The sequence below is a fragment of the Chenopodium quinoa genome, unplaced genomic scaffold (genome assembly GCF_001683475.1).
Source record: "Chenopodium quinoa cultivar QQ74 unplaced genomic scaffold, ASM168347v1, whole genome shotgun sequence".
NCBI classification, from domain to species: Eukaryota; Viridiplantae; Streptophyta; class Magnoliopsida; order Caryophyllales; family Amaranthaceae; genus Chenopodium; species Chenopodium quinoa.
This window is the reverse complement of record NW_018745395.1, coordinates 1,056,067-1,080,747: the sequence shown is the minus strand read 5'-3', so window position 1 is coordinate 1,080,747 and position 24,681 is coordinate 1,056,067. Positions and strand designations below refer to the sequence as shown.

General features: G+C 33.2%; 2 protein-coding genes across 2 annotated transcripts; both read right to left on the bottom strand.

Annotated features, from left to right (window-relative positions):
• Positions 1-943: 943 nt before the first annotated feature.
• Positions 944-4,657, bottom strand: LOC110712951 (cytochrome P450 71D10-like). The gene is made up of 3 exons (XM_021891413.1): positions 4,040-4,657; positions 3,232-3,568; positions 944-1,617 (listed from the first exon to the last, which is right to left on the bottom strand). Exons 1-3 carry the CDS (start codon positions 4,588-4,590, stop codon positions 1,003-1,005), a joined length of 1,503 nt encoding a protein of 500 aa, XP_021747105.1. The 5' UTR covers positions 4,591-4,657; the 3' UTR covers positions 944-1,002.
• Positions 4,658-9,380: 4,723 nt separating this feature from the next.
• LOC110712917 (caffeine synthase 1-like) lies at positions 9,381-18,733 on the bottom strand. The gene is made up of 4 exons (XM_021891382.1): positions 17,467-18,733; positions 11,457-11,625; positions 10,638-10,913; positions 9,381-10,417 (listed from the first exon to the last, which is right to left on the bottom strand). Exons 1-4 carry the CDS (start codon positions 17,502-17,504, stop codon positions 10,076-10,078), a joined length of 825 nt encoding a protein of 274 aa, XP_021747074.1. The 5' UTR covers positions 17,505-18,733; the 3' UTR covers positions 9,381-10,075.
• Positions 18,734-24,681: the final 5,948 nt, after the last annotated feature.

Sequence of the window (24,681 nt, the reverse complement as noted above, 5' to 3'; positions counted from 1 at the left end):
TATGGTCTCAAATATTGATAGTTAGTCGCAAATATTTAGCGACTGCAAATTTGATTTAGAGACTAATTGGTTAGTTGCAAAATCATTAGTCTCAGTAGTCGCTAATCTGTCACAAATAATTAGTTTTGTAGTCGCAAAAATTTGGTCTCGTATGTAGTTGCTAATTCATCGCAAAAAACATTAGTCTCAATAGTCGCAAATCCGTCACAATAAAACTAGTCTCCGTAGTCGCAAAAGTTTAGTCTCGTAGTCGCAAAAATTTGGTCTTGCAGTCGCTAATCCGTCGCAAAAGTAGTCTTAAAACATTGATCTTTGTAGTTGCTAATCCGTCGCAAATAAATTACGACGGACAATAATTTAGTTGCTAAAATTTGAAATTTAGTCGCTAAATGATAGTTGCAAAGGCGTTGCAAATCTGTCGCTATATTTGCGACTGTTCAAAAATTAGTCGCAAAAATGGATTTGCGACGAGGTCTTTGGCAACGAACCAAAGTAGTTGCAAATCCGTCGCAAATCCATTTTTGCGACGGAATTGCGACTACTTTGGCCGTCGCTAATTACCCTTTTTCTTGTAGTGTATGAACTTAAAAAAAAAAATTCCTGTATTTGTGTTACAATTAAGTATTGTGATATTTTAATTTTAAGAAAATATTTTAAATATCTAATAAAAAATAGAGGAAGTAGTATATATCACCTCAAGTGAAGTTATCTTACATAGGCCCATGTATTCAGTCTACTGTATGCCTGTATGACTTGCACTCTACTTTCATTTGAGAGTGGTCCTAAACAACATTACACACCCGCCTTTTAAATTAGATGGTTTCAACCTAGTTTCTATGAAATATTATCAGATCAACTAACAATCGATCCGATAGACAACAAAAGAAAAGAATGAAAACACATATAATGTCTCCCTATATTACCATACTTTTGTTCAATATAATTTAAGAAAAATCACATTTCAATAAAGCAAAAATATAAATTACTTTACACTATGCAAGATTAGTAAGGCCAATGGATTGGAATTACATGCAAATCATTTTTCCTTCGCATTGTTATACCAAAAGAATCATCCATATCTAGATTTTCAGGATTTCCATCACCAAGAGGTAATTTCCAATCAAAGTGGTAGAGTAACATGGCTAGTGGGAGCTCAACATTAGCTATACCAAGTGCCACGCCAGGGCACTTTCTTCTCCCTGCACCAAATGGAAGTAACTCGAAATCACTTACTTTGTAATCTGTACAACAATCTTCAAATCTTTCGGGATTAAATCTCTCATGTTCCAACCAAGATTTAGGATCTCTTCCTATAGCCCATGCATTGATAATTACTCGAGTTTTGATAGGTATATCATAAGATTGGATTTGACATCTTTCAACGGATTCTCTAGGAACCAAGAGAGGAAGTGGGGGGTGGAGGCGTAAGGTTTCTTTGATCACTTGTTTCAAGTACGTGAGCTTGTGTAGCTTTGTCTCATTAACTACAACCTCTCCTTGATATACTCGTCGTACTTCAGCTTGTGCCTTCTCCATTGCTTTTGGATTTTTTAGCAATTCAGACATCGTCCATTCCATTACAGTTGATGATGTCTCACTTCCTGCACCAAAAAGCTCCTACAAGCACAAGCAAATTGTGAATGTTTAGATCACCATTATTATTCACCACATAATGCTAATGACTTAATTTCAAATAACCTATCAAAGGATTTTAATTGTGGCTACAACCTAAGGTGATGTTTCAATATCTATGTTCCCTCCTCTAGTTGAAATGTCCGATTTCCAAGTAAGCAAAGCAAAATAAAATAAGTTACGTTAGTTGGTAACTTTCTTCATTTCAATGCAAGTTAATGGGCTTAGCTTAGACCTGGCAAATGGGTCATTCGGGTCGGGTATGGGTCGGGTCATTTCGGGTAGGGTCAAGTTCGGGTCAAAAGATTATCGGGTCGGGTCATTTTGGGTTTCGGGTTAATTTCGGGTCGGCCGATAATCGGGTCGGGTCGGGTATCGGGTCAACACTTCGGGTCGAGTTCGGGTCGGGTCAAGTTTGGGTCGGGTCAGTTTTCGGGTCGAGTCAGGTCAATTTTCGGGTCGGGTTAACTTCTAGTCGAGTCATATTCGGGTGATTCATTGGGTTAAATTCAACCATGTATATATATATATATATATATATATATATATATATATATATATATATATATATATATATATATATATATATATATATATATATATATATATATATATGATGAAAAACTCACTATATTTATTAAGGCTATTTTTTTTCATGGATTATAGTAATTGTTTGACTTTTATTAACCTTTTTTTTTGTGTGTGTGTTTAGAATTTTAGACTGAGAATCACTTTCAAGATCTCCTGAAAATAAGAGGGATCCTCTAACTAATTGAGTTATACCTCACTCTCTTATTGATCTTAGTTTTAATACGTACTCTTATTATCATTATCGTCATTGTTGTAATAATTTCTTTGAACTACCTCTCCGTCCCAAATTACTCTTAACGATTTGACATTTTGCACTATTCACACATCTCACTTTGACCATCTTCTTTAGCTATTATATGAAAGTCAATGTAGTCATGTAAGATGTTGTTGGGTCTATTTTAATGTATAATTTCCTAATATAAACTTTTTATAACTTATATAATTATTTACTAAAAGAAGATAAAGGTCGGGTCAGGTCAACTTCGGATCGGGTCGTTTCGGGTCTCGATTCAACTTTGGGTCGGGTCATCTCGAGTTGGATCGTTTCAAGTTGGGTCATTTCGGGTTTCGGGTCAAGGTCGGGTCAGTTCCACTTCGGGTCGGGTTAATTCGGGTTTTGGGTCAATTTCAGGTCACTGGTTTTGGGTCGATTTCGGGTCATGGGTCGGGTCATTAGGGTCGGGTCATCAGGTCTGGGTCAGGATTGCCGGGTCTAGCTTAGCTTAATCCTTGATCAACACAATTATGTATGTAAGACGGGTCATTTGGTTAGTAAAAGCCTTTGCAGGACAAAAATGATAAAGTATAAAACAATAAAAATATATTTCTGGACCTCAACTATCAGTTTAAACTTTTAGTTGAGATGGGTCGTTAACATATTGCTGGGTGCCTGGGTATGAGGATGTCATATGCGATATGTCAGAAAAGGGAGCACATAGTAGTACCATGTAAAAATTTGTGCAAATGTGCATGATATGTATATATATGAATGGAGGTCCGGCAACTTACCAATGCAATCGCCTTAATGTTATCTGTACTCAAGCAGAAATCATGAGAAGTTTTGACATTATCCTTGTGAAAGTTGAGTAGAACATCGATTAAGTCTTCCTCTTGTTTACCCTGATTGTTCTTCTTATTAGACTTGTGTTCTTCAATTACAGGATCAAGTAATCTATTTGATTCCTGAACAAGGTCCTTGAATTTCTTCTTCATCCCACTTATCGTATGAAGAAAATCGAGTGACGGGTAGACGTCTGCAATGGAGAAACCTGAGGCAATCTTTGTAAAAGCTGCTGATAGAGCTTTAAATTTTTCTTGCTCTTTGCCTTTCTTATTGAAGGCTATCCTGATGTATTAGACCATTTTAGTTTAATAAACACATGTTCAAATTTTGAATTACTTTTACTTACACATTAAGAACTTATGACTTTGATTTTAATTTTAAATTACATGTGAACAAGTTCTGTAAGATACTCCATCACCTAATCATCATATACATAGTAATATTCTTAAATGCACAAAAAAATGTTCTGTTATTTAAAATGAAAATTCCACTCAAATACCAAATCAAATTGACCTGAACATACATATTGAAGATAGCCTAAGCCAAATTAGACCGATCTATTATTGTACCTGACTTAATTGTTTACTTTACTCAAAATGATCTGATCCAAATAATCAAATCGATCTTAAATTATAGATTCAATATAAATAGTAGATGTCTATGTATAACTTTACCGACTAAATTAGCTAGCATAAGGTCAAACATATTGCATAGCAAAGTTTAAAAAGCAAAAGTAAATTAAACCCAAGTTACCTAGATGTAATGTCAAAAGTGAGGGCAAAGAATTTCTGGCTAAGATTGACCACAGACCCTGCCTCCGACCTTAGCAACTCTACAAACTCCGCAACCTCCTCCTCCCTAATAACCCGAAACGACTCGACCCGCTTCATCGTAAACAGCTCGAGCACCGAGATCTTTCGCACCTGCCGCCAATACTCACCGTACGGGGCTAATCCAATGTCCGAAGAATCATAGAAAAGCTCTTTCCCAGCCATAAGAGTTGGCCTATTACAAAACACAGCATCATGAGTCTTCATCACCTCCTTTGCCATATCAGCCGATGATACGACAACGGTAGGAACTTCTCCGAGTCGGAGGTGCATGATAGGCCCATACACCGTCGCCAGCTCGGCGAGGCGACGGTGTGGGAGGGTATTTCCCCATGCTAGTTGGTGTAGGTTGCCAATCAAGGGTAACTTTGTTGGTCCTGGTGGTAAATTTTTTGGTGTATGTTTTTTCAAAAGATTGAATACTACAAGGAGAGATAATATGAAGAGTGCTAAGCATAACCAAGAAACCTCCATTTGTTTTTTGCTATCTTACATTGATCTGTAAACATTATATGAATATATAGATGCAAATGCAATCTGTTTAAATATTCGTCCAATGCATTATTTTGACAACGGTGGTTGCAATATAAATGCATTTAATACATTTGTATACGACATTAATGCCATGTATTATTGCACTATTGCTATTTATGTGTCGATTAATGCCACGTCAATTTTAATTCACCCTTTCCCTCCTTTTTTTCTTAATTGGCATGTGATGTACTGAACGCCGGAAAATAAAAGTTAATGATAAATTTTCGTCTAATGATAGTCTCTTACAACATTTACCCTTTTATAAGGTAGTTTCTTATTTTTTTATTAGGTAGTTTCTCGAAAAAAAAAGTATTTTACAAGGTAATTTTTCATAAAATATCCTTTATTATTTTATAAGTGATCACACAGTGGTTAGCCATACACAAGAGCAACTGTGGAGGAAGTACAAGCTAAGCACATACAAGGTGCTCGTGGGGCACATGTGACAAAGTGCGTGTAAGGGACGTGATTTAACAGGTGATCACGTGTGAAACTCTATAGACCCAGTTACCACTAATGGACCATCAATTAAAATTGAGGGATCCAACTTTACCACGAGGATATTTTGGTAATGTCAGTTTCTTTACCGCAATACTGCTTGCAAACTTGCATTGCTAAGAATGCTACTGGCTACTGCTAAGGCAAGTGATATCAAATGCAAGCCGGTATCATACGCAGCGAGTGCAAATGTGCAATACACGAAGCTATAATGAAAGCTCAAAACACAGAGAACTTAAGATCATCAATTGATTACTCTTCTTTTTTTTTTTGGCAAGAGTAATTTTTTTTTTTTTTAAACCTAGAATCACATACTGACCTAAATGAGGGATTTTAAAGGGAGGAATGTTAGGCATGAAAAATGCATAACGAGGGGTATTCATGTAAGTATACATATGTACAAACGAAAGCATATTCTGGTATCATTGGATGATCAAATGGTACCACTGAATATACAGTGATACTATATATGCACATAATGGTATTATATATGCATTCAGTTGTATAAAATTTATGCATAAATAGTACCACTGAGGATTCAATGGTATCATATTCAATGGTACCATATAAACTTTCAATGGAACAATCAACATGTGGTCCACCATCACATGATATAATCCGACCAAAAAATAGGTGAGGTCCACCTACAGACCTCTCTCTTCCTATCTCTCTCCTCTTTTCTCTTTCTACCATGTGTTTTAAAAATATTTTAATCAATACTATGTATTTACAAATGCATAACATTTCTCCATTTCCACTTCCTCGACCTAAATAATCTGATTTATGGGCCCCACATTATACATGTCCAAATATTATGATAAACTCTTTGGCCCAATTACCCAAGTTAGCGGCCAATGGTGGAATAATATTTATATACGAGGGCTAAGCTTACAGAGGAAGTATTAATACAGTTTGGTTATGCATTTGCAAATGCATAACAAATATAAAAATATTAAAAAGTACATGAAAAAGAGAGAAAGGAGGAGAGAGATAGGTAAATGGGACCACTTTTAAGTATATCACTGAAAGCTTATATAATACCATTGTCTATTTAGTGATATTATTCCTACACGTAGTTAGTACCACTGAATGCATATATATTACCAATACATATTGTACCACTGAATGTTCAATGGTAGTATTTGAACATCCAATGATAGTATTAGTCATCCAATGGTCCTACTCTTAATTCTGAATATGCATATACGTGTAATTACACTCTTACCCCTTGTCTGCGTTTCTCTATGCATAACGAAACTCCATCAGGACAAGCTCTAGCGTATATCATCCCAATCCCAAAAGAAGATGGTGGCATTTCATTGAAATTACTCCCTTCGATTTTTTTTTTATTTTTTTTTTTGGATTGCACAAAGTTTTAGGAGAATAATATAATATTGTGAGTGGGTGAATAAATTATTATATAGTAAAAATAAAATGGGGACCATGAAAGAAAAAGTGTGTAATAGAGGATAAATATTTAATTTTACTCCGTATTATTTAGTGGGGACCATGGAAGAGAGAGAAATGATAAAATAAGTTGAGTGGTGTTTAAAGTAAGAAAGAGAAATGATAAAATATAGTATAAAGTTACCAAATATAGAAGTAATGCATTTAATAAAAACACCCAAAAAGGAAAGTGATGCAAATAAAAAAGAAATGGAGGGTGTATGATTTTGGAGAGTTAGAAACATTTCGGTGTTTTATTTATTTTCTAAATTAGTTTCGGCCCAGTGTAATGCACGGATTTGTAAAGTACGATTTATTATTAATAAAAATAGTCAATTAAAATAAAGTTAATTGAAATTAAATGACTTAATTAACACTTTTTTTTTGAAATTTAAATTTATTAATGTCTATCCTTTAAATTTTTATGTGTTATAGTATGGAAATTTTTTGACAAAATTATGCCAAGTTTCACCTCTGGTGATTACTTTAGTACTACGTATATAGTATAGAAGTTTATATTTACCTTTTTATTTATTATATTTTATTTTGTGTATGTGAAAAACAATGTATTGATTGTATAATTTCTATATATTATTTTCTCAATAAAATAAAAAAATCTATTTATTTATTGGATTTAAAAATTTGAATGTTGTACACTTCTATATTGTTTAAAGTCTGATAATTCCTTCAATAGTTAAAACAATTTGTTTTTAGTTAGGGGTGAATAACCGACGAGTAGCCGAGTAGGTACCAAACACAACATGTTACGCAATGCTCTCAATGGCCGCAAGCTAAGCCAACAACAAAATGATTGTTTCAACAATCAATCGAGCTCTTAACAAGATTTTAATCAAATATATGTTTCTTATGAGTCCATTATACTCATAACAAAAATTTTAACATCTCAAGATTGATCCCACTTGTTTTTTTTCCCTCTGTATTGGCATGCAAAATAGCCAAATTTTATTCAAATCATAAGATATGATGATGACACATTCACACTAGATTTATTTCATGTTTACGAACATAATTTTAACAATGAAATTCCCTCATTTCGAGAACAATCAATTTAAATATACTTCCTCAAAAAAAAAAATTTAAATATACTTGATACAACTCATAAAAGGATCACGTATTACTGTATTAGAAACAAAAACAAAATATTTTGTATTCCCTCTATTTCATAATTATAAGTCTTTCTAACATTTATTACTTTAACAATAAAGTCATAAAAAGAAATAGACTTTTAATTATGAAACGGAGGGAGTAAGTAATTTGAGAAAAAAAAAGGGAAAAGAGTAAATGCAACAGAAGCAGCAATGTAATCCTTAGAGCATCTCCAATGGTTAGTTTTAGGGTCTTGCTTGCAATATTTAAAAATATTAAAACTGTAGCTTGACCATTGGAACAAAATTTACATACCTGCTTGGAAGAGCAGCACTGCTCACTTGAGCAACACTGCTTGGAAATTTTCAAGATTTATATATTATTTTAAAAAATTGGAGTGTGGTATGCACGGCTAATGGAAATGCTCTACGTGATCTACAATTGCTCAAAAGATAATGCAACAACTTTTTTTTTTATCTTTTTCTAAAAAGAAAAAAACATTTTAAAATCAATTTTTCATCTTTATCAGAAGGTGTAACTGACATGCTCTAGCTAATGTTGACTAATGTGCTTCCTAGCTTATAGGTTATAGGTATACTTTGTTTTATTCTTTTTGTTAAAAAATTTAGTAACATTCATTATATTCGTAAGATCACTTGTACGAGATTATAGGTATTTTAAAATTTAAAATTTTTGATTACGTTATATATGATAACAAATTAGACTTTGTCAATAAAATATTTTGCCAAAATTTTAGCCAATGTACAATATTTGGTAACCATATTTAACTTTGAATTATTAGCTTATACATCTATAAATAAGTTTTTTAACCTTAAGAATACAACCAGTATATTGTTTCAAAAAAACATAATCTACAAATACTTTCATATCTACGATTAATTCCTCGTAAAAAATTTGAATGGATGATACGGATAATCCATTTAGTAAACATTTTGGTTTGGGAAATTCATCAAATAGTGGAAATTTCACCTCCGAAAATTCCTACCCTCAAACACACTACCACCCTGGCTACTATTATCCCAATACTACAATGCCTAATTTGCAAGACAACATGTCAAGCTACCATCCTCGGCACCCGAAGAGGCTTTTGTTTAAGGAAAAGCAAGAGAGTGCAAGGAAAGATGTTGAGAGGGCATTTGGGGTACTCCAATCTCGATTTGCTATAGTTCGTGGGCCTGCACGTTGTTGGCATAAACGCAATATCCACGATATTATGGATGCGTGTATTATATTACATAATATGATTGTTGAAGACGAGCGTCACACTTATAACAAAAACTTTCCTAACGATGAATTTTCACCAAGTGTTGTTGATGATGTGCATCAAGGACATGGAGAATTTTGAGTCATATCTTGAAAGAGATGCAACAATCCAAGATAGACAAATGCATCACCAGCTAAAGGCTGATTTAGTTGAGCATATTTGGTCACGTTTTGGTAGCTATAACTTGAATTGATCTTAAGTTGCTAAGTTGTTTTTTTGTTTTTTTTTTTTTTTTTTTTTTGTTTAAGGAATGTTGTTTTGTTAATTAGTTTTATTTAGTTGTATTGTCAAATGTTGATAATAAAATATGCAAATAAATTTAGGGAGAAAAGTTATCAATAATTATTTTTTTTTTTTTTTAAATGGAAAAGGTTATCAATTCTCTTGATGAAAATATTAAATACTTCGTACAAGCTCAAATAATTAAATCGCAAGCAAGTCGTCTTATAATACGAGTACAAAACAACTTATATGAAATTATATAAATTATTGCATATAAATTTTAATATTGATAGCAGGCACAACTTATAAAATTATATTATAAATTAGAACTTTTTTGGTAAAAGTAAGTAAAATAGCAATGAAATTTTCAGCTCATATAGTGTAGTAAATAAAGTATTACATGCAAGCTACAAAATTATATAGCCAACCATTGGAGTACTTTGTAGCTTGAAATAATGATGTGGCAAATCAAGCAACAACTTCTTGTAGCTTGCCATTGGAGTACTTTGTAGCTTAAATAGGTTGTAGCCTTAAAAATTAACATGACAAAGCAAGCTACAAGCCTTTGTAGCTTACCATTGGAGATGCTCTTATGTATACTGTAAAACTTAAAGCTTCCCGATTCTTCTTTTCATTCTTAACAAGGACTCCTCCACGACCTCAAAACATTGATGAATCGATGCCAAAGGATCCAACACCAGCACAATACACTTGATAAACCAAATCAACATACACAAATGGTCGAAAAGAGACACTCCTCTATCTCTAAAAGTTTTTGTTTGACTTTTATTGTGAGACAATCACTATCCACGCTGGAACAACTTTTGGAAACAAAGGGAGTATTTATTTCAGTTCATTTTATAACGCTTATACTTTTCTAAGTAAAACCGTGACAGCATAGTGCTGAAGAAGCTTATCTTGAGCCAAATGTTGAAATACACAATATGTGAATTTTTCATAGAAAGGGGTGATTATTTCGTCTCCAAAATGATGGGAAAGTACTGATTCCGAAAATGCTCTAATGAAGTTGGTAACTATCTGAGATCTTTCCCATTTGTCCTCAATTTCAGGTGCAATATCAAGTGGCAATGTCTCTGAATGTTCAACAACAAATGACCCTTCCTTTTGCACTATAATTTCAAGTTCATCTGTGCTTGCCAGATAGCAAGGGAAATCAAAATTATCTAGCTTCTCTTCCTTGATTAACCCCTGAAAGATACTAATTGTAAGCCATCATTAATAAATCCTCTTGACTCATCCAAAAATATTTATCTATATATACTCCACTTTAAATAGTGTGTGTTAAGACCGTTAAACTTATAAAAAGGCGGTCATTTTAGAGAACTGTTGCATTTAAAAAAAAATGAAGGGAGTTACTGTAGCAACATCTATCTAAAAAAATAAGACAGAGGTGGAGAAAGTGTAAGACCTCTGAAACAAGACAAAGAAGGGCCTCAGTCAATAGATTGAACCCATACGACCTCCAAATCGATGAATTCGTAGAAGAACATGGTGAGCCAGTAAGAGTTAAGAGCATAAATCCATTGGATACAACTTCTTTCGAGCGACATTTCAGAAACAGGTTGAAGTCTTGTTCAAATTGATCCCAATAAGCTTTTGCTACTGATTTAGGACTTGTTTCGGCTGTATAAATGTTTTTCTTGTTTATCGGCATACCTTGGTCATCATAAAGTCCTGGTGGTATCTGTACATTAAGTATACAAAGTCATGAAGTTGACTGACTACAAACTACAATAGATCTCTCAATTCAAAAGCAAAAGGACTAATCATTTACTCTACACAATACAATGAGGGCTTTTTCTGTGTGGCTGGCCACACCGTGTGGCCAGCTAACACAGTGGCCAGCCAACACAAGAGTAACCCCTCAAGTAACCATTGGCCTAATTACCTCTTGAGTAATCATTGACCGAACTCCTCAAGTATTCCCTAATAGAGTAACATCTCAAGTAATTCCTGTCTGAGTAAGATTGAACCTCTCAAGTAACCCTTGAATGAGTAACCCCCGACCAAACTACTCAAGTAACCCTTGACCGAACCCTCAACTCCTCAAGTAACCCCGATTTCACGGTATGGCAAGCTACATATAAAATTTGTGCTATACAATTATATTGACTAGTTCTTTAACATGAATATATATTGAGGAAAGCATATACATCACATAAAGAAAAAAAATAGAATAATTTCATCCCATATAAAAAAAGTATGATAAGTTTTTAGCAAAACAAACCTTGGATAACCGGTGAAGAGCATAATTAGAATGAACAAAGTGCAAACTGTTGCGAGGAAAAAGCATGTCATAGTAAGAGCCAGGAACACCCATCAAGAAGCATAAGGGCTCACCATTGTCGTCTTTTCTCTTTAAAGCCTCCAAATTCAGTAAATTCTTAAACAATAAGCTGAAATCATTTGAGGGAAGGTCATTCATATACATATGAAGTGTAGGGTGTTTATTTACCAAAAAAAAATTGATGAACTTGACTATCAAGCTTCAACTCCTTGTACTTCCTTTGCATAATTTCAATCACCAATGATACTAGAGCCAATGGAACTGGGCCCACTCCACATCCCAAATCAGCTACATTAAGACCTTTAATTAAGTATTTATTCTCCGAAATTAGAGATTCAATTGTCTTCTCTAATATGGGTTGGTTCGTTAGCCACACTCTCTTTAAAATACGCGTGAACATAATAATTAATATATATACAGACTTTTAAATGATTATTTTAAAATTGTAGTGATTGAAAATAAATATTTAAACTGTTGTATTTATATAATCTTGACAAATAGTTTTTGGAAAATTTAATTTTAATAATCCCTTCTTTGACTAGCTTGCGGAATAATCCCACTTATTGATTTTCATTTACGAAAAATTGTAAATAATAATCATAACTTTGTTGTATTTTGTTTTAATAATCTCAACTATAGTTTATTCTGATATAATCCGAATTTAGAAGGTGGTTGATTTACGTCAATCCCAAAAACCGGTGATCGGTTGAATTTTTTTTTAAAGTGACACGTGTCACAACTTAATTTGTGTAAAAAAACAAACAAAAGTAAATAAAAAACACTAACCTAACCCCAAACTTTCGCTCTGCCCTTTATGCCAACGGCTGTTGCCATTTCCCCTCCCCCTGCGCCAGTTTCCCCTTTCCTACGCCGCAGTCGGCCTTTTCCGGCTAGCTTTCTCGATCGCAAATTAAACCCCCAATCTCACTCCTTATCTCCTTTTCCCGTTTTTCGGCTACCATTATAAATTGGAAACCCCCAACCTCCTTTGAAGCCTCTCCCTCCACTAGTAAATCGCTTAAAACCACCATTTTTACCCCCAAAAACTCCCCCCCCCCCCACCACCGAAAACCTTATACCTCTTAGGGTTTTGGGGTGGTGGGAGGAATGATTTGGGGTTTTTGGCAATGGGGAGGGGTTTCATTGGTGGTTTCGTGGGGAATTGCAGGGTGTTTCAGGGATGGAGGAAGACGGACCCATCGAATGGTGTTTCCCGTTGCTGGCCGGCGAGAAAGAGGCGGCAGACTTAGCATTGGGGTGGAGGTTAAGGTGGGCTGGGAGAAGGGGAGCCTATCTGGTGGTTTAGTTATTTTTGGTTTTTTTTTATAATTTTTTTTTTAACAATTATGGCTTGACCCGTGTCAAGTGACCTGAATAATAGGTCATTGACCGGTTATGGATTGATGAAACAACCCTCAAAGTTCGGATTATTCTAGAATAATACAAAGTTGAGATTATTGAAACAAAATACAACATAATAAACCTGTTTCGGGGTTTTCTGATGTCCTGCGGGAGAGTTACAACACCGAGACTGGAACCGGCCGCCTGTACCTGCAAAATAACGGAGACTCCTGAGAGCTCCGCCTCCAACGGTCAAGTTAGTACCTGATTAAGGAGTGATGAGTGCGGAAATTAAAGTGGTTTAGTCTCTCTAGGTGAGAGTGTTTAATGTATAATCCGTGTGTTATTAGAGTTCTCTGTCTTTTTCTCTCCCCCTTCTTAATGAGGATTAAGAAGAGTATTTATAGTCTTGAGAAGCGTGCCACTCTCTAGGTTTAGGGTAAACCTAGGGCTGACCGGGCCTCTAAACAGGATTGGGCCTTGGTGGCCGGTTTTCCCATTTGGCATGGGTGGACACGTGGCGTGTCTCAATTGGTCCGCAGAGGACGTATCTGTGATTGACACGTGGCAGGCTCCTATTGGCCTACGTGAAGGACACGTGGCGGAACCTGGTTGGTCCACTTGTCAGAAGGTGATTGGAGGATAAAAATCCCCTAATCAAAACCCACCTTAATTGGGGGGGGGGGGGGGGGCATCTTCTCCTATTGGCCCCTTAATTATGACCAGTAACTTGAAGAATGGGTATTCTTTTTTCTTTTTTCATTTTTCTTTTTTTTGCTCTATTCTCCCTAACCCATCCAGCCTTCTATTACAACTCAGCCCATTGTCTCTCCTCCCTTTCCTTTTCATGACTTCCCACCTCGCAATCTCTCTCTTCTTACCACAATGGTAACATTAGCAACAATAAGGGAAATGGGGAATACCTAAGTACGGTTGGGTGTTTCACGAGAAGAGGAAGGATGAGTTTTTTCATGAGGTGAGGATTTTATTTGTGCATAGGATTGCCGCCAGTCATGGTAGAACGTAGGTAGGGTGGCCGACCTTGGGTGAGTTTTTCGTGGATGGGGTGCAGTGGCTTGTCTGTGGGTGGAATTTTTGTGGATGGGGATGGCTGGTCTGTGGGTGGGGGGTGGCCGGCCGTGGACAATGGCGGATCCAGTATGGCCTGGGTTCAACTGAACCCATATAGGATCTAGTAAAAATTTGACCTGTTTAATTAAAAGGAAATTTTGTCAACAACTACCAATTAAAGCACGTGTTTTTATAACAACTACCTATTAAATATTTTTTTGTAAAGAATTACCACAAAGTTGTAAAAATTTTAACAAGCACTACCACTCTAACAATTTCGGCTAGAATATCCGGCATTTGGGTCTCTCTTTTTAATCACAGTTTACCTTTATAAGGGTAATTTAGTCAATTCAGATAGTAATTTTATGATGTAAAGGTAAAAAGTGGAAACTACATGCCAAATATTCTAGCCGAAATTGTAAGAGTGGTAGTGCTAGTTAAACTTTTTACAACTTTGTTGCAGTTCTTAAAAATAATAATAGGTAGTTATTTCCAAAACTCGTGCTTTAATTGGTAGTTCTTGACAAAATTCCCTAATTAAAAACCAAAATTTAGTTATATATATAAGGAAATTTTGTCAAGAAATTCCCCAAAGATGCCTAAATTTTGTCTAATACCACCCATTAACGAATTTCGTCTAATTAAGTGATTTGTAGGTCCCTCACCAGCTCACCTACATTTTTCCACCCAATGAACTCCCTTCCCAACTACCTCTATCCTCTTTCATTAACTTTACCTCTATTTTTCCTTCTCTTTTAACTTTTAACCATTTTAATATAACCTAAGTTAATCTTAAAGAAGGAAATTCTTTCCTCTATTCAGCAAAAATCCTATTCTTTCGTTCCTTTCATGTATTGTCTCTCTCTTTCTTACTTATTAAGTAAAACATAATTGAATTCAAACCCTAAAACCCAAATTAAATAAAGCAAAATCCCTAGTTCAATTCAAGCCTTAAACCCTAGAAATTAAAATCTCTAAATTAAATTGAAACCATAAACTCTAAATTGAATCCCTTATTATGATAATTGAAGTTAAACCCACATACATACAAACCAAATAAATAAGCCAAAAAAAAAAAAAAAAAAAAAAAAAAGCTTAAAACATTACTTGATTTGGTGAGAAATTATATAGAATTGCTTAAATTTTTAAATGTTATATGAGTTTAGGGAAGAAAGAACAACACTAAGACTTTAAATAATTAGGAAGAGATCGAGTTAATTGGGTGGGAAAACGTAGCCTAATAGCCTACAGCCTAGTGATAGTTGCTTATAATTTATCACCGATTGTGGTGGGTTGAAAACCCACAACGCCCTTTATATGACTATTTCTTTTGGAAAAATAAATTGGTTTTACCAACTTATAGAGGTGATCAATAGGCGGGCCCGGTCGGGTTTGGGCCAGGCCGAGATAAAAAGAATTTGCCCATTTCTTGGGCCGAGACGAGTCGGGCCAAACTTCGGGCTGGAAGACGTGTGCCCAAACCAGTCCAAACTAGTTGGGGCATACGGGCTTTTCGGGCCGGGCCAAAAAAACAACTAAAAATGCAAAAAATCCATTTCCCAAACCCGTCCAAACCTATTTAAAATTTGGGCCGAAAAATTCTGCCCAAAACCCACCTCAAATCGGGTCAGGTCGGGTCGGGCCAGCGGGTCGGGCTCAGTGTGATCAGCTCTACCAACTTATTACTAACTTGATGCATGGTAGATAAGATGATAATCCCTATACCCAAAATAATTTTCTTTCTGCAAACACTAAATTATGAAGACTTTTTTTGTTCAAATATGAAGACTAAATGAGTTCAATTGTAATTTTTGTTAAATTAACATGTGCACGCCCAAATTATTAATTTAATTTGTATTTTGGATTATGTTATTTCATTTCATTATATGTGTTTGGAAATTCCAAATACATATAAGAAAAAAAAAATCCTAGATCTGCCACTGGTCGTGGGTGAGGGTACATGCATGATTTTAGAGAGGAGATGGCTGCGTGTGGGAGGAGGTTAGTCAGGGTGGCCGAAATTAATGGAGGGGAAGGGGAAAAGGAAAGGAAAGGGAAAGAAAATAATAATAAAAAAATTGAATAAAATTTTAATTTTTAAAATATATATATATATATATATATATATATATATATACACACTGATGAATTACAAAGTGACACATGACATGTTAACACATTATATTGGTTTCTAACAAGTCAAAGACTATTAGAAGAAGATGTCCCCAATGGTGGAATTATTAAATAATAATCCAACATTAAAAATAATCGATCAGTTGAATTATTATCTTCGAACTGGCCAAAAGTGGGATTATTAGTTACATGTTTTCCTTTTAAATTTTTTTAAATATAAGTAATAAATACACATTAATAAAAATCTAATGAAATATCATTTGAAATTTTAAATCACCAGGAATAATGTATAAAAAAAAAGGTCAAATCTTATTTAAATGATGAAAACATAAATTTAGATGGATGAGATGTTATGGGAAAAACCTACATCACATGACATGCATGATTTATTTAGGAAAAGTTGGTAAAAATAATTTCAACTTTTGCTCGTTCGTTATATAATGTCTCTACCACCACGCACCCACAACAACCTCCCTACCACAACCCACTAGTTGCTTCTGGAGCCCCCACCCATCGCCGCCAACCCTCCTTACGCAGGCTCCAAGACCCTCTCTCATTCTACGTCGATGCTTCCCTCCTCTTTCCCCCTAAATCACGTTATAATCTACGGTACACCGAAAAAAAACAAAAAAAAAATGAAACCCTTAAAATAATAACCCAGCCTCGTCGCACAAACCCCCAAATTGGCCCTCTCCCACCCTCGGAACCCTAGAAATTACTGTTTTGAGGGTGGGGGAGGGCCGATTAGGGGTTTTTGCGGTGGGCATGGGTTATTTTAAGGGTTTCGGGCGAAGGTAAGGAGGTTTTGTGGTGGTGGTTTTGGTAAGGTGGTTCAGGAGTTAGGGAAGGTCTGGCGCGACGGTTAGGGCCGGGGGTATCTGGCTAGGGGGGATAGGGTTGTAGGAATTCGGGTTGGTGGTGGTGGGTTTTTTTTTTTTTTTTTTTTTTTGTGCAGGAAAAAAAAATTCAACCAACCATGTGGTGAAACGTGTCACTTAAATTAAAAAAAATACTTCTTTAACAGGTTACCAGTCACTTAAGACTGTTTAAAGCGAATAACTCCAAAAGTTTGGATGATTTAAAATATTCAAAAGTTAGGATTATTTAAAGCAAACGGGAAAAAATTGGGTTATTTTTACCAACTTTTCTTTTATTTACTCTATATCTGCTTAATTATTTTTATGGCAAGTAGAATGACTCTAACTACCCCACATATTCACAATTTCTTGGTCTAGATATCGATTTTGTGGATCATATGGGCTAAAAGTAGACTTGTTTAATAGACATTGTAATCCCAATAGAGTATTGCACACAAGCTAAGTGATCATCTTGATCAAGGAGTACATAAAATTAAACATTTAGTAAATGTTGAGATACAAAAATCATATTCAAAACTTAGAGTTACCTGGACAAAGGAATTCTGAACATAACTGAGCTCACCATCACCTTTATTCATATGAAGAAAATCATTGACTCCCATTTTTTATTTTTATTTTTATTTTCTACTTCTAGTTCTTTCTCTTTTTTCTTTGCTTTCTGAAATCTACCCTGAAAATTGAAATTTGTTTTGTTGGAAAAATAGTCATTTAAAGCAATTGAGTCTGAATAAAAATAAAATAAAAAAATAAAAGTCTGAATTAAACACAATTTTTGAAGAGGATTTTTTTTTTTTTTGATGACATGAGAGGCGGTGAGATTATATTATATCACTAATTCATGCAATAATTATTGAATAACCAACGATATGAATAGGATAATGATCTAGTTTTTTTTTTTTTTTTTTTTTTTTTTTTATTTTAAACAAGGATAATGATCTAGTTAGTTCACATACAATTTCAACGACTAATGAACTTATTTAACTCTTTGATTCCTTTTGTTCTTCTTACTTATTAAACTTATTAAACGACTAATGGAAAAATAAAAAGGATATGGAGTATTAATTAAGAAATTAATCAAATAGTCATGCACTCATGCATCACTTTCATACATTATTATACTCTGTAGACTTTTTTAATTTATGTATTTGTTGGTCTAAATTTTAATTTACGTCTTGCTCTTAGAGTCTTTTTTATTTTTGAGTCCACATTGATAAACATTAATTATCCGGCATATTGCATGTTGATATATTCTACTTTTAAACCAGAAAGTTATTGTACGTCAGAAATGGTTTACGGAGTATTAGTTTTAGAATGGCAATTTTGTTATATTATATTGTTACTCATTTGTCAAATATATGTTTTTTTTTTTTTTTTTTTTTTTTTTTTTTTTTGTGGTGTTTAAAGAGCCACAAGGGCGGGGTGAGATTCGATCCCAGGATCTCCTAAAATCGGGAGGGAAGCTCTAACCACTTGTGCTATCCCTCACTCTCATTTGTCAAATGTATGTAGCTAGGTTGTCCAACTATTTGGACATCTTCTTTTATGGAGTTATATTTATCTTGTTTTGCTATGGAAATTAAACTAGTTGTTTAGCCTGTTTGATACACGGGTTAACATTACGGAATAATCTACATTTTATTATGCAAGTTACGAAATGCCTAAAGTCTTAAACCGTTTAACGTTATATAATTAATCTAGATTTAAGTTCTAGATCCGTGCACCATGGTGCACCATGCACTCAATAAAAAATAGTAGAAGGAACATTTTATAAATTATATAGAGAAAATACAAGTTTATAACTTTGATAAATGAAATTTGTTTATCAAGGTGTAGAGCTGTCTTTTCACGTTGTTTAGTAAGGGCATTTATGTCCATTTTTCAGACAAATCTAATTTGGGCTGAAAACGCCGTTTATATAGGGAAGGCTCTCGTGAGAACCCCTCCTTTATGTGAGAACTCTTTCTTATGTGAGAACACTTTTTATGTTCTAAACTTTTACTCGTATGTTCTAAATTCTAAATATGATGTTCTAAAGTTTTCCCAAGGTGTTCTAAATTAGTACTCACATGTTCAAAACCATAAGGGCTCGTTTGATATTGTTGTGGTTTTCAGTTTTTTGATTTTTTGTATTTCAAAATCATATTATAGATGTCATATATTGAATAAAAAAATAATCAACTTTATTTAAATCATGATAATTGTGAAAACTAACAACAGAAAAGTGGAAACACCTTTTTCTTGTTTCCGGTTTATGGTTTTTGGTTTTCAAAAAACTGAAACTAAAAATAAAAAACGATGTCAAACAAGCCCTAAATTAGTTAAGTTAGATGTTATAAATTTTGTGGTTTTCACCATATACCCCTGAGTTTTTTGTTTATTCACCATATACTCATAAACATTTTTAAATTCATCATATATACCCTCGAGTTTTCGCAAAAATACACTATATACCCTTGATTATTAATGATTGATAACTTTGTCAATCATTAGTGTAATACCCCGTATTTTGATACGAATTTTTCTAATTAATTAATTATATTTTTGTAATTTAACTTACTATTTGAATTTTGGAGCCAAAATAATATTTGAATTTTGGCGCCAAAAATATTTTGAAACCTAATTTTTATTTTTAGATTTTGGATAAGATTTATTATCCTTTTTTTAAAAAAAAAACGGATTATTTATATATTTCGGATGCTTTAATTAAAGAAAACACTATATTTTATTATTTATTTAATAAGGTCCAAAAATTCCTAATTATTAACTAAGAATTTTGGATTTTCCTAGCATGGAAAATCTGATTTTCTAGGTTAATCTAATTGGTGAATAATTGGTATTTTATTACTCCGTAATTAATTATTTTATACAATAAATATTATTTACACAATTATTTTTAATTCCTTAAAACTAGAAAAATTACTTCCTAAAATATACTAAGGTAGTCCAAAAAATTGTGCTATGGAAGCTCAATATTTTTGTCCCTCTTGGAGGATGTTTGGGGGAATTATTATGGTAATAGCATTTTTAATTATCTTCCTCAAAATTAATATTTTCCTTAATTTTATTTTTCCATCTCCTAAATATTTGATCATCTTATATATTTTTCTACCTTATATATCCCTTGATTATTCACCAAGTAATCTTCTTTACCATATTATTTTTCATGACAACACACTTTCCTTATTTTTATTATACTCAATTTCCTTAATATCAAAACTTTCCATATTTCTTTATTCACCTCTCCAAGTAATTCCTTAATTCTTCTTGCCATAATTCTTTCTACATTTTCCTACCATAATTCATGCATGAGCTAGCCTATAAATACCCCTTTTATTCATGAGCAAATACTCACCTCAATTCTCTTAATTATCTTCTCTTTTTCTCTTCCTTTTCTTCTCCTTGTGCGCCAACCACCACCACCGAACACCTTCGGCACCACTTGCCCCCAACCACCACCACCACCAGCCATGGTAGCAACCAGCTGTCGCCACCTATCTCCTCCTTCTTTGTTTTTCTACCTTTTCTTCTTCTCTTATCTTATTTAATTAATTAATTATTATTATTATTATGGGGGATTAATAAAAAAGTTATTATGAGTAGTTTTAATTAAATATAATCAGATTTTTAATTATGTGTATGAGAAAATAATTTATAAGGTTCATGTACATTTATTTGGGGTTTTTAATTTAATTATTGTGATTATTTGTTAACTTATATTAATTAAGGTTACAATTAATTGTAGGGTGTGTTCAACAAAGGTTCTTGAAGTTTTTTTTTGTGATTTTTCTAGTAAGGATCAAGATACGTTTAGGTGGCTAGAAACCTTTGAAAGTGCGTGATTGGTTTGAATAACATGTTATATATGATTTTATTAGTGATTGAATTAAATTGAATTAAATTATGATTTATGAAATAAAGCATGTTTAATTAATTGACTTTAATAAATAAATTGGATTGTTGATTTTTATATCATGTCTTGGATGATTTAAATTATTTATCATGTTTTAATGGCTTGATTTTAAATACATGTTGAATGTCATTAAAAACGAGTTTGAGTTATTTATTGGAATTATTGATAAAGAGGGTTTTTTTTTTTATTATTATTATTATTAAAGCTTTACAAAGAATGTTAGTAATCCCATTATGCGGATTTGGTTGATAAGAATTTGGACTTTGTATGACAAATTCTTTTCTCAAGAATAGCCTTGTAATATAAGGAGACTAGCTTCACTACTAGAAAACAAGCAAATAGCGACGGATTTGTTCTGACGGACACATTATTCCGTCGAAAAAGTCGAAATTTCCGACGGATTTTCATTTCGTCGGAAAATTCCGACGAATTTAACAATTGCGTCGAAAATCCGTCGGAAAATTCCGACGGATTTTAAATCCGTCGAAATATATCTACTTTGCAACGAAAAAATCCGTCGGAAAAGACAATTTCCGACGGATTTATTGTCAGTCGGAAATTTCCGACGGAATTTTCCGTCGGAATATTATAATTTTTTTTAAAAACATCATATACTTTTACAAAACCCTACACATAATTTCCGCCTCCTCTGCTCTCTTTATTTTCCGACGGATTTTTTTTATTTTTTTTAAAACCACTTTTCGACGGAAATTCCGTCGGACATTTCCGAAGGAAAACAGTCCGTCGGAAAATTCCGACGGACTTTGACGAGCCTAAAAATCGCTTCCAACGGACTGAATTCCGTCGGAAAAGTGCTTCCGACGGAAATTCTGTCGGAAAAGGGTGTTTTTTCCGACAACAACTATTGCGACAGCCGGTTGCGACGGAATTTCCGTCGAAAATGGGTTTTTTGACGAAAAACATGGTGTTTCCGACGAAAAATTTCCGTCGCAATTTACGTGTTTTATAGTAGTGCTTGGGGGTGTGCACACTTGGGTGAGGAATTGGATATAAAAATGAATTGGTATTAATTATTATTGAATTATTGAGTTATTGGAATTGTTTGAGAATATTGGAATTGGTTTTGAATCATGAGTATGGAATTATTGGATTAATGAATGTTATTGAATTTTAAAAGCATGTTTGCTAATAAATTAAATTTACTTATCTTGCACTTATCGTACTTAGGCTCCGTTCTTTAGAGCTGCTCTACTCTGCTCAAATCAAATCTGCTCTGCTCTGCTTTGCTTTATTTTCAAATAATAATAGTTAATATTCAATAATAATAATAATTAATATTGTATTGATGATAATAATTATTATTTTGAATAGTTATAATAATTATTAATATTAAAAATAATTTTAATAATTAATGTTTATTAATCATAATAATAATTAATAATAATAATAATTATTATCAATAATAATATTAATAATTCAAACTATTAAGAATTAATATTAAATAATATTATTAATTAATAATTTCTAATAATTATAACAATTCTTTCAAAAAAAAAGTAAATAATAATAATAACAATTAATAACAATTTCTTTTTATAAACATTTGATATTAGAATCACAATGTGTAGATTCCTTGAAAAAAAAAAGAATCATAATGTGTAGCAACGTTTTATGTGGATATTGATTGTTAGTTCATTGAGTTGAATTATTTTTTAAATCTTTCCATACAATTTAAGAATTAAAAAAAAAAGGTTGTTTCATGTAGTACTTTATATATCATTATTATTTTGAGGGTTAAAAATATATGATTAAGACATATTTATAAGTAAAATTATTATTACTCACTAAATCATTTAATTTTATTTTAAAATTTTTGTGAAATAAATATAAGTAAACCGTTGTCTTTTATCTTTCGACTATTAACATATGTTAAATATGGTACACATTTATTTATGTTTTCACTAACCTAAATCAATGGTATATGCACATAATAATAATAATAATAATAATAATAATAATAATAATAATAATAATAATAATAATAATAATAATAATAATAATAATAATAATAATAATAATAATAATAATAATAATAAATGGTATATGCACCTAAATCAATGGTATCGTGTGCTGGTATGGTTGGTATTAAACATCGGTATAATGTTGTTTGGGATACTGTTGTTGATGTTTGTTATCGATCTGGGATTTCAGCTAGAAAGGAGGTTGACGTTGGGTTGTTTGGAGGGAACGACGGGGCCCTTAGACCTGCAGATGTATTACTGTATTCCTGGGATCGTGGTCGTGATGTATGTGTTGATTTGACATGGTCTTCTCCTTTGATACAGTAGGGGCTTCTGACTTTATCCTTGGACGGGTTGTGGTTGATGCGGCTCATCGGAAGCGGAACAAGTATGAATCTAGTTGTCGAGCAATTGGATATGGATTCCTTCCCTTCTCCTTTTCTTCACTTGGGGAATTAGACAAGGAGGTTGTTGCGTTGATGAAGCGGGTTCAGAAGTTCTCGACGACTCAAGACATCGGGGCTCGTGCTACTGCTCATATTTTTACTAGGATAAGTTTTTCTATATCTAGAGGAGTGGGGCCCAGATTGTATCTCGGCTTCCCACTAATTTTTTGTAGGTTGTATGAGTTTTGTTTTTGAGATATAATAATAATAATAATAATAATAATAATAATAATAATAATAATAATAATAATAATAATAATAATAATAATAATGTTGAAATCTGCTCTGCTCTACTCTGCTTGCCTTTGCTCTGCTCTGCGCCTCTACTATCCTGAAATCTGCTCTGCTCACCCTGCTCTGCTATGCCCATAAGTTCAAAACAATAGGGCCTTAGCATATTTTACTAATCCGTATAGCATTTCCTATTTGTTTTAGTTTACCCTATTTGCCTTAATGGTAAGCAGTGTTGACTAATTTCCGGTGGAGTCAAATTATAAGAGCATTGGATTCCTGCAAATGTCTTCATCTATATTAGGAATGTTGGTCCTTATCTTTATTTATGAGTATTCATGACAATGGTTACTATTTATGGTTTTTCATTAATAAAGAAATAGTATTGAAGGTTTTTCGCTGCAAAGTATTGTTTTTATTTAGTAAGTTTAATTAGCCTTGCGTGATCACGCAGTGGTAATACGCCTAAGTCTATCTCTACGGTATAATTATATGTATTTTACTCGTAGTTCTGTACAGGGAGATTTGGGGGTGTTATAATTAGGGTTAAAAACCACCCTAAATAGTAGGTACATTCCCTTACCTCCGAAATCACCCACATTTCTTTTTTCCACCCACAAAACCACCCAAAATTTTTTTTCTTATCCTCAAAATCAATCATACAGATATGGTGATATAGTTTTGGAGTGGTTTCAAGGATTGGACGAAGGAGATGAGTGATTTCGGGAGTGGAGGGAAAGATCTAAGGTGGTTTTGATGCATAATTAATCAAATTCCACACATCTTGTTGTCATCAGGGGTATATGGTTAATTTTTATAACAACTTAGAGGTATATAATGAATTTGAAAACAATTCATGGGTATATGGTGAAAAACAAAAAACTCTTGGGTATATGATGAAAAATTCTTATAAATTTTAAAAGACTTATTCCAAAATCTAACTTAAATTAGAAGTTCTCAATTTTAAAACTTGTGTTATAAGATTTTTAGTTATATTTTCTAGATTTGAAAGCATATGTTCCAATTTTTTCCATGTTTTAAATTTTTACTCATAATTAGTACTGTCAAATTGGTTTGACAATTCTGTTTCAGTTTGGTTTGAAATCTGGTCGATTTGAAATCGGTTCAAGTGTCTTACGGGTCAGTTTCAATTCGGTTTAATTAATTATCGGT